Here is a 14,627-nt window from a genome sequence, read left to right as displayed (position 1 = left end):
TCTCACTTCCACATAAAAAAGTAGAGTTTATTTTCCTTGTCTTTGAATCTGAGCTGGCCTTGTGATTATTTTGACTCATAAACACAATGGATATAACTAGGACTGGGACAGGAGACATGAGAGAAACTAGCCCAGGGTATAAATTTAAGGAGACACAAAAACATCAATAATAAATATTTTTGAAAATAAGATTTTAAAATAAAAATTAGTGCACAAAAAATGATTGGATTACATAGAAAGAATGAAAGCTCCAACAATTTCAGCATCCCAGCTAAAGACAAGCTTTCTAAACATCTCCAGAACAGTGACACACAAACAAGTTGGCCATTTCAGATATCCCATCCTGTTTGATCTTCCACAGCTTGAGTTGGGATATCATGTAGTACACATTCCACTCAGTGGATACACAGAGTGACTGGTAACAAAATGATTAATATTTTAAGAAGTTAGGTTTTGAGGGGTTTGAAATGTCCTCATGGATAACACATGGAAACACTGAGGTATGATCATACTGTTATTTTAAACCAAAAGAAAGGATACTCTTAGGTGCTATTTGCCTGCAACTCTTTATACGAACAGCTAGGCAGCCAACCTACAATAATAAAAAACAGAGACAGTGAATGCAGTTTTAAAGAAGTAAACATTTCTTATACTCTATGTTGAGCTATATTTAAATTTTATAGCTCTATTTTGTTGTTTTTCTCATCAGAAATATTTCTGATTTCAAGTATCTAGTTAATGGACAATATAAAAAACTAAAAACACAAAAGAAAAAGTAAGCAAGGTGTGTTCAAACAGATCTAAAATGAAAAAGAACACAAGGCAAATAAATGACTATTAATTTAAATCTGATTTCAATTAGGTGAAAACTAATATCCTGCATATAAAATAAGAAATGTGGTTTGTTTTTGTAAGTTCTTTTATGCAGTACACTAAAACTATTTCCTTCAATAATCATTCACTAGCTACAACATGCCAAGAGCAGTGAGATACTCATTATTTCTTATAGGGATTCTAAATGTTGAAAAAAAAAAATATATATATATATATATAAAACAAAATACAACCATGTGAATCCCAAATATACACTACATGCCAGATATATTTTTCCATGTTTAGCCTAAAAGTAAAATTAGTAGGAATATTATATTAAGGATTGCCCATAAAAGGAGGTAGAAAAGAAAAACAAGGCAATAGAGATGGTGGGAGAGTAGAAGAGTAGAAGCCTTTTCTCTACCAAGGAGAAAAGTGTGGGAACCAAAGGAAAGACTATATTCAGAAGACTAAAACTGGAGAAGAGCACTGGAGATGAGGAAAATCACAGCTGAAAAGTGTGGCAAGGTAGAAAGACATCAAAGAAAACTAGGAAGTAGTTTGCAGCTCCAGCCTTGGGGTAGCAGCCCAGGAGTGGTCAAGTGATCCTTCATCAGTCCCACTCTCAACTCAACTATAATACTAGCCAAACATAGCAAATGCAAGACCCTTCAGCAGCTGCTCCTTTATTTGGTAGGCCTGGTGTTCTGGCATATGAGCAAAAGCTGGGTTACCAAGAAATTTCCTAGTCCAGTTAAGAAAATCTTACTACAACTCTCTCCTTACAGAGTCCTGACTGGGCTTTGTGAATACAGAAGGAAAGCCCAAAGCACTCTAAAGCATAATTATAAGCATTATCAATAAAATGAAAGGATATGTATACAAAATTGAACGCAAATGTATGGATGTAAGGAACTCGTAGAAACCATTAAATGAAAAAAAGCAATGCAAAATATGAAAGAGAATTTAATACAGATACAAGAATCTGAAAAGAATCAAAATGAGACTTTGAAAATCAATAAATCAAATTTTAAAATTCCTTGGCAACTGGGTGCCAGTAGCTCATACCTGTTATTCTAGATACTCAAGAGGATGAGATCTGAGGATCATAGTTTGAAGCCAACTCTGGGAAGGGAACTTTCTCCAGTAAACTGGGTTAAATATAAGACAGAATAACAGGGCTCAGTAAAGAAATAGGAACATATAAAGTAGTATGAATGTCATATGTAAAAGCACTAGGAAACTATTATGAGACCAAATCCAAGAATCATGGATATAGAAGAAAGAAAAGTGTAATTTAAAGAAATAGAAAACATACTTATTAAAGTAATAAGAGAAAAATTCTTAAATCTTGACAAAGAAGCAGCCACTCAGGAGGTGGCTAGAACAACCAATGGACAAGAGCAGAAAAAAACAACACCCTAAAGTACATCATAGTTAAAGCACTTAATGTGCAGAATAAGTAAAAAATACTGAAAGGTGTAGGAGAGAAATTCAGTCAGTGCTAAGCCCATCAAAACAGGTTTCAATAGAAACCTTGAAAGGAGGGCATATAATGAACTATAAAGTGCTAAAAATAAAGAAAAACCAACGTAGACAAATAAAAACTTTTCATGATACACAAAATTAATTAATGACCATTAAACCAGCATTATAGAAGATACACAAAGGAAGATACTACATATAGGAGAAGATAAATGTAACCATGCAAATGGGTAGAAAATAAATCACAACAGGTAAGCAAATAAGCAAATGAAAAGAAGAACAAAACACCACAAATACAACAAGATGGAAGGAAATGCTACATTAAGATTCAATGCACTTTTAGATGCATTTGACCTACCAAAATTGAATCAAATTGACACAAACAACACAAAAATATCTCAAATAAGCAATGAGATTGAAGCAGTTTTAAGTCCCCAACAAAGAAAAGACCAAGAAAAAAAAAATGACTGCTGAATTCTACCACCACACCTTTAAAGAAGACCAACATTGATAATCCTCAAGCTTTCCATTCTATGAAGCCTGTATTACATTCATACCAAAACCAGGTAGCAACACACACACACACACACACACACACACACACACACACACACACAGAATTATAGATCAGTTATTCTAATGAACATAGATTTTTTTAAAACTCAGTAAAATATTTACAATCAGAATTAAATAACACATCAAAAGACTGCATACCATAACCAAACTAGTTGCATCCCAGATATTTAAGGTTGATTCATCATATATAAATTAATAAATGTAATACAGCACATAAATCGAATCAAAGACAAGACTCACATAATCATCTCAACAAATGCAGAAAAAGCCTTTGACAAAATTCAGCATCTTTCATGGTAAAAGGCCTAAAGAAAGTAAGAATAAAAGGAATGTACCTCAACATCATGAAGGCTTTATATGACAAACCTACAGCCAATATCATACTAAATAGGAAAATACTGAAATCATTTCCTCTAAAGTCAAGAATGAGGTAAGATTGTCCACTCCATCTATTCTTATTCAATATAGTAGTAGAATTCCTAGCTACAGCAATAAAGCAAGAGAAAGCAATAAGAGAGATTCAGGTAGAGAAGAAAGAAGTCAAATTATCCCATTTTAGATGCTATGATCCTATATATAAAGGACTCTAAAAATTACATGTCAATACTCCTAGACTGTTGGCAAGGTAGTAGAATATAAAATCAACAAACAAAAATCAGTAGCTTTTCTGTACAGCAATAATGATTTGAAAAAGAAATCCGAAAAACAATTCCATTCACCATTGCCTAAAAAGCAAAGCAGTACCTAGGAATAGATTTAACCAAGAAGGTAAAAGACCTATGCAGTCTCATGTTCAAGGATGAGCAGAATTAGTATCATGAAAATGGCTGTGCTACCAAAAACAATCTACAGAGTCAATAAAATCTCCATCCAAATCTCAATGTAATTCTTTACAGAAATAGAAAACACTAATCCTAAAATACATTTGGAAGCACAATATGCCCTAAATAGCCAAAGCAATTCTGAGTAAAAGAAGCAACCTTGGAGGTATCACAAATCCAGAATTCAAATTATACTGCAAAGCAAACAAACAACAGTAATACCAACCCAGATGGTACTGGTTTAAAAGCAGACATGAAGATTGAGGGAACTGAGTATAGAGGACCTAGAGATAAAATCATCCATCTTATTTTTTAACAAAAGAGCCAAACATACATGGAAAAAAGATAGCTTTGTGACATCCAAGATTTTGATCATGCACCTCCAGCTGTGGGAATGAGTTGAGTTTCTAATGTTTTGGGAATGAGTTTGTAATGTTTTGAGATTTAAACGTGCTACCCCTGCTCAAGGCTGTACTCAAGGCTGTGTTTTGCTTCTTTTTTTTTTTTTTTTTTTTGCCAGTCCTGGGGCTTGAACTCAGGGCCTGAGGACTGTCCCTGAGCTTGGGATTCTTTTTGCTCAAGGCTAGCACTCTACCTCTTGAGCCACAGTGCCACTTCCAGCCTTTTCTGTTTATGTGGTGCTGAGGAATAGAACCCAGGGAGGGCTTCATGCATGCTAGGCAAGCACTCTACCACTAAGCCACATTCCCAGCCCCTGTGTTTTGCTTTTAAGCTACGTTTTGCTTTTCATATTACTGATTATCAGAAATAGGGACAGATATTAAAGGCAGAATTTCCCATCCTTTGCTGAAAAGCAAAAATGACCTCTCTCCGTCCAGCTTACTAAGCTGACAGCTTCACAGTTTATCATTAGCTGTACAAAGTTGTTGTATTAGCCAGAAAGATTTGTTAACAGAGTTACATTTTTTACTCAAGGTTATATTTTGGTTTTATAACTAAAAATAATGGTCATGCTGACTTGTCTCAAGACTATGTTTTATGTCTGTAACTCAAGGCTAAGTTCTGCCTCTGTAACTCTGTTTGCTTGGACAAACACCACTCGCATGTGGTTTTCCCCTTTAAAAACCCTGCTAGCAAACAAAGCAGAAGCTGCACTTTACTATCCAGGTAGTGAGGTGTAGTCACCATGGCTAATACAGACTCTGAAATGCTTTAGCAGAGAGTTGGTATGTCTCCTTTGCATTTGGGACACTTTAGTGTCCCGTTTGGAACTGGGATACTTCAAGCTTCTTCAATAATTAGTGCTGGAAAAAGTAAATATTCACATACAGAGGACTGAAACTCTTTCTCTCTCTCTCTGTACTATTATCAAGTTGAAGTATATCAAGGATTTTAATGTTAGACTTAAAACTTTGAAACTACTATAAGAATAGGGAAGATACTAGAACTTACTGACATAGGCAATAACTTTCTGAATAGAACTCCCTAAGAGCAAGCATTAACAAATGGACTTATCAAACAAAAGCACCTGCATAGCAAAGGAAATAGTCACTAGGTTAAATAGACAACCCATGGAATGGAAAAAAAATTACTGGCTATACATAAACGAAGATTAATAATTAGAATATACAAGGAGTTCAAAAGCTAAACTGCCAAGGAATCAACAATCCAATTTAAAAGAAAAAAGTACAAATAGACAACAAATATATGAAGAAATACACATCTTCCTTGGGTCATAAAAGAAATGGAAATCAAAACAACATTGCAATTCCAGTCAAAATTAAGAACACAAATGACAAATGCGGAACTCAGGGAAAAATGGAACTCCTATACACTGTAGGTGGAAATGTAGATTTAGTGCAACCTCATTAGGTCCTCAATGACTAAAATAGAACTACACAGTACAGTAGAGTGATTATCACTCTTCTGCATGTATCTGAAGGATTGTAAGTCAGAACATACTGGCATGCCGATGTTCTTTACAGTGATATTCACAATAGCCAAGTTATAGAAACAGTCCAGTTGCCCAATAATATATGAGTGGATCAAGAAAATGTATCATTAGATACAATAAGTTATTATTCATCATCTATAAAAAGAATGATATTAGGTTGTTTGGGGAAAATGATTACATGAAGTAAGCCAGGAAGGTACGCTGTATTATTTATGGACTTGTCAAAATGAAATCTTCTTGTACAAATAACTGATGCTAATAAAAGTGTGAGAAAAGAGAACCAAGTAAAAATGTTAGGACTGAAAGTAGGGCTCATGTGCTTGTCTATCAAGCATGAAGCCCTGAGTTCAAACACCTAGGTAAGAAGAAAGGAAGGAAGGAAGGAAGAAAAGAAGGAAGGAAGGAAGGAAGGAAGGAAGGAAGGAAGAAAGAAAGAAAGAAAGAAAGAAAGAAAGAAAAAGAAAGAAAGAAAGAAAGAAAGAAAGAAAGGAAGGAAGGAAGGAAGGAAGAAAGAAAGAGGGAGGGAAAGACAGACAAAAAGGGGAGGGAGGGGGAGAAGGAAAGAGGAAGGAAGGAAGGGAGGGAAGAAGGGGAGAAAGAAAGGCTGATTTTTTAAATTGATTTTTATTTAACTCTTAATCACTGCTCTAATAGGGGTACAGAATAATAAAAACAAACACAATTAACTATAAAAGGGTCTCATGATATTTGATAGTTCCAAAAGCACATAGATACTCATGTCCTATATCCTGAGGCACCAAAAAATAGAATAACAGTGTTCTGATTCTCTAGATATTATGTTGTGTATGTGTGTGTGTGTGTAACTATGTTTACTTTTGTTTCTGTGAACAGTGTGAGTGTGGAAGCAATGTGAGGTTAATTTTCAAACCAAAGATCAATCCAACAATAAACAGAACCATTGAAAAGTTCAGAAAAAATACTTATGTCTAGGCCTCTTTTTCAAAACATTCAAGTTAGGTAATCCTAGCTAATAAGAAGGCTGAGATCTCAGGATCAAGGTTTGAAGTCAGCCCAGACAGGAAAGCCTGTGAGACTCTATATCTCCAATTAACCACCCCAAATCCAGATGTACAGCTATGGCTCAAGTTGTAGAGCATTAGCCTTTAGCAAAAAAGATCAAGGACAGCACCCAAGCCTGAGTTCAAGCCCCAGGACCCCACTTCCACATACACAACAAAACGAACATTCTAAGTTAAATCATAAGTAGCACCCAAAATCAGTGTCTTACAAAACAAGTATCTGGGGGGCTGGGAATATGGCCTAGTGGCAAGAGTGCTTGCCTCGTATACATGAAGCCCTGGGTTCAATTTCTCAGCACCCACATATATAGAAAAAGCCAGAAGTGGCACTGTGGCTCAAGCTGGCGGAGTACTAGCCTTGAGCAAAAAGAAGCCAGGGACAGTGCTCAGACCCTGAATTCAAGCCCCAGGACTGGCACAAAGAAAAAAAAAAAAAAACCAAAACAAGTATCTGGGTGATTTTCTTGTAACTGTACTGGGAAATCTTTCTAATGTAAAACACTGTGTCTGTAAATCAGTATTTTCCACAATATCAGTGATTATTATCATGTTTATCAGAAAACTGGAAATTCATGAATAGTTATCAGAGAGAACCATTTCTTGCACCTTCTTTTCAATTACTATAAAATAAATATAACCAATGTTTCATATCTAACCAAAAGCAATTTTTTAGTTTATTAAATGCCAGTCACACATACCACATCCCCAAAAGGCACCAGATTTGGTGTTTCCTGTAGTGCCTCTTGCTCTTCATTCTCAGGCCCCTGGAAAGTTTGTTTCAGCATCTACCATGCAAACAAAAAGTTAACACTTTAGAACAAAAGAGGAACAAAACTAGATAACAAATGAATTCCAATCTTTATTTTATAATTATCTAGTATGTATCAGTTACTCTAGGTCATGAGGGTCTAAATACGAAGAAGAAACTTACAGCCTCTTCATTAACTTTATCAATAAGTAAACATCAAAACACAAAAACTCACACAACAAAATCAGTCATGGAATCATGAAAAAAGGAAAGGTTTGTTTGGGCTCAGCTTCAGAGGCTTCCATCCCTTGGCCTGGCTGTTGTGGATTTATGGTAGCACATTATATTCCTGCCTCAGTCTCCCAAGTGCTGGGATTACAGGGATGTGTCACGAGGCCCACAAGATTATCAGCTTACTAAAATCATCAATGACACCATCTCTCAATTTAAGCATTATCTCTAACTACTCCTTCCAAGCATCTTGGTAACTTACATTTTATTTAAATGACAACCTGCAATCTCTTTTGAAACTTCTAGTCACTTAACTTTCCTATTGCTTTCACCCAATTTGCCTAATTTGTCTGGCATCACTTGCTTCTCATTCCTACATCCTCAATATACAACCCTTCCAATGACTTTTTCCCCTTTGGTCTACAGTTGTTCTGAAGCATGAACCTCAAAGATCCAAGTGAATCAAACTACTTAATTAAAATTAAATCTGAGTGACATTCTCACAGAACCCATCCTTCTGATTCAGATCTATGGAGGCAGCTTTAAACTCTGATTTATCTAGTATTTCAGAAGACTCAGATTTAGATACAAATGATTCATGAATTAAAAAAGAAACACTGGTCTGGAGTATGTTCTGTTAATACCATGCCTACTTGGCTGCTTTTTGTGATTGATTTTGTATTTCCCCCATAGTGAATAATAAAGACCCAGCTATTTATATGGAAAAATTTCTGTTTTACATTAGAAAGGGATCTTCATACTCAAAATAACACTGGAAATCATCATTCTATAGAATGTAGTGGAAATTCCTTAACATGAGACACAGAAAACACACGAGGCCTAGATTTCCAAACACATCTTTCTTATAAACCATGGCACTGCCCTAGTATTATCTTACAGTTAACCCTTAATTTGCTCTCAAGGTATCATAACAATTCTTACAGTATTATAAAATTTTGGAATGGGGTATATCTTATACATCAAGTAATTGAGTTCTTTAATTTTAGGCTAGGTTCTGCACCTGATCTTTTTGTATACCATTTTTTCCTCATCAAGATTTTTTTTTTTTTTTTTTTTTTTTGCCAGTCCTGGGCCTTGGACTCAGGGCCTGAGCACTGTCCCTGGCTTCTTCCCGCTCAAGGCTAGCACTTTGCCACTTGAGCCACAGCGCCGCTTCTGGCCGTTTTCTGTATATGTGGTGCTGGGGAATCGAACCTAGGGCCTCGTGTATCTGAGGCAGGCACTCTTGCCGCTAGGCTATATCCCCAGCCCCTCATCAAGATTTTTATCTATACTATTTTCCTAAAAAGTTAAGACCACAAAGGGTGAGCAAACGCAGGTGAACCAAATGTGTTCAAATGACATTCATTTACAAAAGGTGAACAAATGTCTAGTGATACTCACTAGACACTATGTTGAAAATGAACTATCCAACTTGTGGGTGGGGATGGGAGGGAAAAATCAGGAGAGAGTAAGGGAAAGAGTGACACTGTCCAAATAGAAATGTACTCTACCTGATTTATGTAACTGTAACCCCTCTGTACATTACCTTTATAATAATTTTTAATAAGATAGGTGGAAGATGGAGCCAAATAAACTTGAAAACGGCTTCATTTTTGTTTAAAAACTTTTATTAATAAGTGTTATGCCCAAATTCTGAGACCCCAGAGACCACTGAGACCGAGATCGATGCAAAAGCAAAGGTGCTGTTTATTAGCAACTGCGCATTCAAGCCAACAGTTCTCACCAGATGCAGCTGAGAGACAGGGGCCCTGAGGAAGGGGGTTGCATACTTTTTATACAAATGAAAAAACTTCGGGGGCTTCCCATGTTGGCAGCTATCCTAGTGGTCGACCTTCAGCAATGCCTGATAGGGGCCAGCTGCACATTTCAAAACAGCAACAGTTTGTTCTTGACTAGGTCAGCTTGCCCCGCTATCTATTGTTTTTAGTGGGCCCCTAGTTGAGGTCTTTTTCCCAGCAACTGCACTCTCGTCTTCTCCGAGTCAGTTTTAACTCTAGCATGGCTGTTTTCAGTTTTCAAAATGGAATCACTTTGGTCTTTCAATAGTTCCTTTTCATAGCTCAAAGATATTACAGATAATCAGCAGAACAATTAGAACAGAAACTTCACCTCTACAAAGATAGCCAGTGTATAGACTTCGTTACATAAGTACATTTTTTAAGTAAACTGGTTTTCACATCAAGTTAAACAAAATACTGCAAGAAGTTACACTGAATGAGGATGTATGGTGAATGAAGGAACATATAAACCTTGGATCAGCTAAATCATTCAATGGATTTGGGGTTCATCCATCCTGGCACATTTGAACTCACTACAGATATTGTAAAAATGGAAAATGAAGAAGCGTGCTCCTTTGTCACCCAGTGTCTAAAACACTGACTCTGATTAATCTCTTGAAAGTGGCAAATGGAAAACTGCTTCTTAAAAAAGACCAAAAGTAGATCTAAAATTCCTTATAATCATCTAGTAACGAACGTTATAAAAAATGTACTGAGTTGATTCTTCTTTGCCATTTCAGTCTCCCATGTTCTAGTGGTACCACTACATATTTTGAACTCGAGTAACAGGAAGTCAGTCACTTATGAGGCAGAATTTACTCTCCCAGGTTCTTTATTTTATTTTATTTTATTTTTTTTTTTTTGGCCAGTCCTGGGCCTTGGACTCAGGGCCTGAGCACTGTCCCTGGCTTCTTCCCGCTCAAGGCTAGCACTCTGCCACTTGAGCCACAGCGCCGCTTCTGGCCGTTTTCTGTATATGTGGTACTGGGGAATCGAACCTAGGGCCTCGGGTATACCGAGGCAGGCACTCTTGCCACTAGGCTATATCCCCAGCCCCAGGTTCTTTATTTTAAAAACCTTGGTTTTTCAGGCTCACACATGAAATCCTAGCTCTTCAGGAGGCTGAGATCTGAGGGTGGCCGTTCGAAGCCAGTGCAGGCAGGAAATTAACCAGCAAAAAGTGGAGCTGTGGCTCAAGTGGCAGAAGCAATTGCCTTGAGCAAAAAGGTTAAGGTAGAGCTTAGCTTTTCCTAGTGAATTTTTTGGAGTAGATAACGTTTGTGGACTCTGTTCATGGTGCTAAGCTGCCTGATATCATGGTCCTAGTTGGGTCTCTTAGGTAGGGTAGGAACTAATTAAGGTCTTCATTTAGCAGTTTATAAAATGAGGCTCCAGAAGGCTAACTGTCCCAAGCCCACAGGTAAGCTCTCCAGGTGAGGGAGTCCCCTGTATCCTCACGTGCTTCATCCCCCAAGGCCTTCCTGGTTAGGGGGTGGGGAAGGCAGGACCCCCTCCCCCCCAGGCCCACTCACCTTTAGCAGCCGGTTCCCGGTGCTCTCCTTCTCCTTGGGTGGTAACTTCTTGTCTTGGTACTGGGGAGTTTGGGCGGAAAGAAAGTCCGACCCTCTGCCAAGCGTGCCCTCTGGGTTGGTAAAGGCCCCCTTCTTTAGAGCAGAAGATGTGAACAGGGAATGGACCTGCTCTCTCTGGCTATTGTCTTTGTTGGCAAGCTTTTGGGTGTCTTTCGGCAGCTCCATCCCTGTGTTCTCAGTGGGGCCTGTCTGGGTCTAACCAACGGAAGGCCTGCTGTATTGCGCAGGCACCATGCTCGTGTGGGGGTTCTCGCGATTTCCCCCTCACCGCCCTCCCCCCGCCCCGAGCTTTCCTTGGGCACGTGCAGCCACCCACAATGCGCATGCACGCGCGTGCACACGCACACCCTGCACGCTGTCATCTTTGCAGGCACAGGCCTTACAGTCCTGGGAATCTAGCCCTCTTCTCACTACGCCATGTTGACCACCACTTCCTGAGTGCTATGCTTCTAGGTGGTACATCTTCAGTAGTCTACCCGGATGTCTTTACCCGACTTCCATCTAAGTCATTAATGTATTCATTTCCCCCTCTTCAATCTCAAGTATGTTCCAAATTCATTTATGCAATGTGACACCCACAAAAATCATAAAAATGGATGTCTTAAAATTCTAATCCTCATCTGACTCCTGGTAATTTCTTTTTCCTTATAGCACTTAGTTTGGGGTGATACGCAGATAGAAGAGTTCAATGGTTTGCCTGAGGGTCCTCCTTTCTCCCGTCTCATGAGTCCTGTACACTGTCCCAGTATTAATACACTTTTTACCACAATACACAAGACAAAGCCAGAAACTTTCCAGAACTTTATAGGCCACAAAATTTTAATTTCTTAACATGGGAGCGAGCAGCCTCCAAAATGCGTTTTCTTACTTCAAGTCATTATTTATTGCTCTTTATTTAGTCTTTTGTTCTTAAGAGGCTCAAAAGTCAGTTTTCACTTATGTCTTATATCTTGTCCAGTATGCATACTTCAATGGCAGAATAAATTGCTGTCTCCACTCTATCCTTGACATGCCCTATTGGTGGGGTCACATTATTAGATGCTAAACTCAAAAGAGTTCTTTGGAGACAAGGTTCTTATAAGGTTCACCAGAAAGGAAATCTGCCACATGGTTCAGGCAATAAGGAGTTTATTGGGGGTGGGGGGGAGCAAACTGCTGGCCCGCATGCACAAGATGGATGTGTAGGGAGACAAAGAGGAAGGAAAAAGAGAAAAATGACAGAAAGCAAGCAAGAGAGAAAAGAGTGAAAGACAGCAGGAGAGAGTAAGATAAAAAAGGAAAGAGAGAAAGAGAGAAAAGGAAAGAGAGTGGGGACTCATGTTGGACGGATTATATAGGGAAAGTTAGGAGGTATGGCTGGGTGGATTGGATGTGATCTCTGAGAAGGGGGAGATAAGTGCCTCCAGGTGTGCCAGGTGCCTAGGTAATGCAGGTACTAGGCGAAGACTTAAACAGGTGGGGGGCATCTGCATGGAGCCCTGGGCGGGGGGGAAACCTTACAGTTCTGATCCTCACTTTCACTGTTCAGAGTACATGGCACAATATCCCATGGGGCTTAACACATGTTGTCATTTGAAGATATGGTGCATGGTGTTTAATCATTGGGTCCTTGAGAGTTGCTGTCAACCAGCTCATTTTGACTTCCTTAGGTCTCAGGATATGCAACACAAAGTGTACAGCAGCATATAATAATATTGTTTTGAAATTTCTAATCAGACAAAAATCAAAATTCCAATCAAACCTCTAAATCTAAACTCCAATCTATAGAAACGGATTGAGAAACAAATGACACTATTCAGGAAAAAAAATTCAAAATGCAAGTGAGACTAAAGCGAAACTCACTCAGGACTTAAAAAAAAAAAGCCATTGTGGGATATAGAACATATAGCAAAGTCTAGAAAACAAAAAATTACCCCCCCCTCATTTGTATCTATTACATAACCCACCAATTGTACTCCTGAGCATTTTCCCCAGCTGTTGGTTGATACCGGTTGTTAACTTTTGCCTAGGGTGATCTTGGACCATGATCCTCCCAATTTCAGCCTCCTGAGTGGCTCAGATTATCCCCATGGGCACTAGACCCAGACTCTCCCTCCATCTTTAAAGACAGAAACATCACCTCTCTAACATGGTTTGTTTGACAACAGGCATGAACAGTTGTTTTTAAGGACTCATAAAGTAACAGTGGTCACCTGGATAACACAAGATACTCTTAATTCAGGTTCACATCCTCAGCCATACCTGCCAAATCTCTTGCAGTGTGAAGTGATGCATGTAGGGGCCTCAGGGATTTGGACATGGACATCTTTTGGGGACATTTAGCCCACTGCACATTTCCACACTTACAGCAGCTTTCCCAAATTTCTCTTTGATGACACTTTGGGTGTGATAAACATTGGCTTTAGTGTACCCATGGCTTCTCTGCAGTTTGCTGTCAGAAAGGATCATGAAGGGCCGGGGATATGGCCTAGTGGCAAGAGTGCTTGCCTCGTATACACGAGGCCCTGGGTTCGATTCCCCAGCACCACATATACAGAAAATGGCCAGAAGTGGCGCTGTGGCTCAAGTGGCAGAGTGCTAGCCTTGAGCAAGAAGAAGCCAGGGACAGTGTTCAGGCCCTGAGTCCAAGCCCCAGGACTGGCCAAAAAAAAAAGGATCATGAACTTCTACACTCCCAGCTTGTTGCCAGTATGAGAACCATCACTGCTGATAGTCAAAGGTAGATTTGGCAGGATGACTTCAGAATCCCCAGTGCTTTCACAGCAAAGGAATCCTATTCCACAGTTCCAGTCTTGAAAACAGCAAAATAGATTTCTAGTGTGGTGCTTTTAGCAAATACAGCACAATTCTCAGAAACATCCATCTATTTGTCAATCTTCTGTTTCACATTTGATTTCTTGCAAATCAGAGCAGGCCCAATAGTTTTCTTCAAATGCTCACCAGCCTTTAAAACACTTCCTCCACAGCAAGTCTTAAAACTGTTTTGAACTATAGAATCTCACAGCAGCAGTTGAGGAATCATTCAATGCAGCACTGAAGATACTTTTTCCCATGCAGGATCCAACTAAGAAACAGGATCTTCTGGGAAGCCAAACACCTCTGACAAAGAGCTTTAGGACAGGGCTGGTGAATTTCTACTCAGGCTTCTTGTCACTCCACAACAGAGGGACTGGGGACATGGGACAAGGGTAGAACACTTGCCTACCATTCATGAGACCCTGGGTTTCATTCCCAGCAATGTCTGCCCTCACAAAAAAAGAAAGGAAGAAAAGAAGAAAGAAAGATGAGAGATAAAGAAAGAGAAAGAAAGGAAGGAAGGAAGGGAGGGTGGGAGGGAGGGAGGGAAGGGAGGGAAGAGGAGGGGAGGCGTGGGGAGGAAAGGGAGGAAAAGAAAAAAAAAGAAATGAAAGAAAGTCAAAAGAGTACTGCAAAAATCAGAAATGCATGTTAGGCCAACAAGCTCACAGGCTGCCTAAGCTGTTGACTGCTGTACTAGTCCTGCTAAGTACGGTTTTTTAAAGCTCCCTAAATCATTCTGATGTGAAGCCAAATGTGGAACCATTGATACAGATTTTAAAGGGAAACAAACTTTTTACACTATAAA

The 14,627-nt window shown here is 38.9% G+C and overlaps 1 protein-coding gene across 1 annotated transcript in view; it reads right to left on the bottom strand.

Annotated features, from left to right (window-relative positions):
- C2cd6 (C2 calcium dependent domain containing 6) overlaps positions 1 to 13,294 on the bottom strand; it is a 78,708-nt gene extending 65,414 nt beyond the window's left edge. The window contains exons 1-3 of the mRNA XM_048345741.1: positions 13,265 to 13,294; positions 7,349 to 7,435; positions 541 to 592 (exon numbers count right to left, since the gene is read on the bottom strand). Coding sequence (XP_048201698.1) covers positions 541 to 592; positions 7,349 to 7,435 — 139 coding nt within the window. The 5' untranslated portion in view covers positions 13,265 to 13,294. The remainder of the gene's footprint in view (positions 1 to 540; positions 593 to 7,348; positions 7,436 to 13,264) is intronic.
- Between the last annotated feature and the right edge of the window lie 1,333 nt (positions 13,295 to 14,627).

This window comes from Perognathus longimembris, chromosome 4 (genome assembly GCF_023159225.1).
Source record: "Perognathus longimembris pacificus isolate PPM17 chromosome 4, ASM2315922v1, whole genome shotgun sequence".
In the NCBI taxonomy this organism is placed as follows: Eukaryota; Metazoa; Chordata; class Mammalia; order Rodentia; family Heteromyidae; genus Perognathus; species Perognathus longimembris.
Note: the sequence above shows the minus strand (reverse complement) of the source record. Positions and strands in the feature narration are given on the sequence as shown.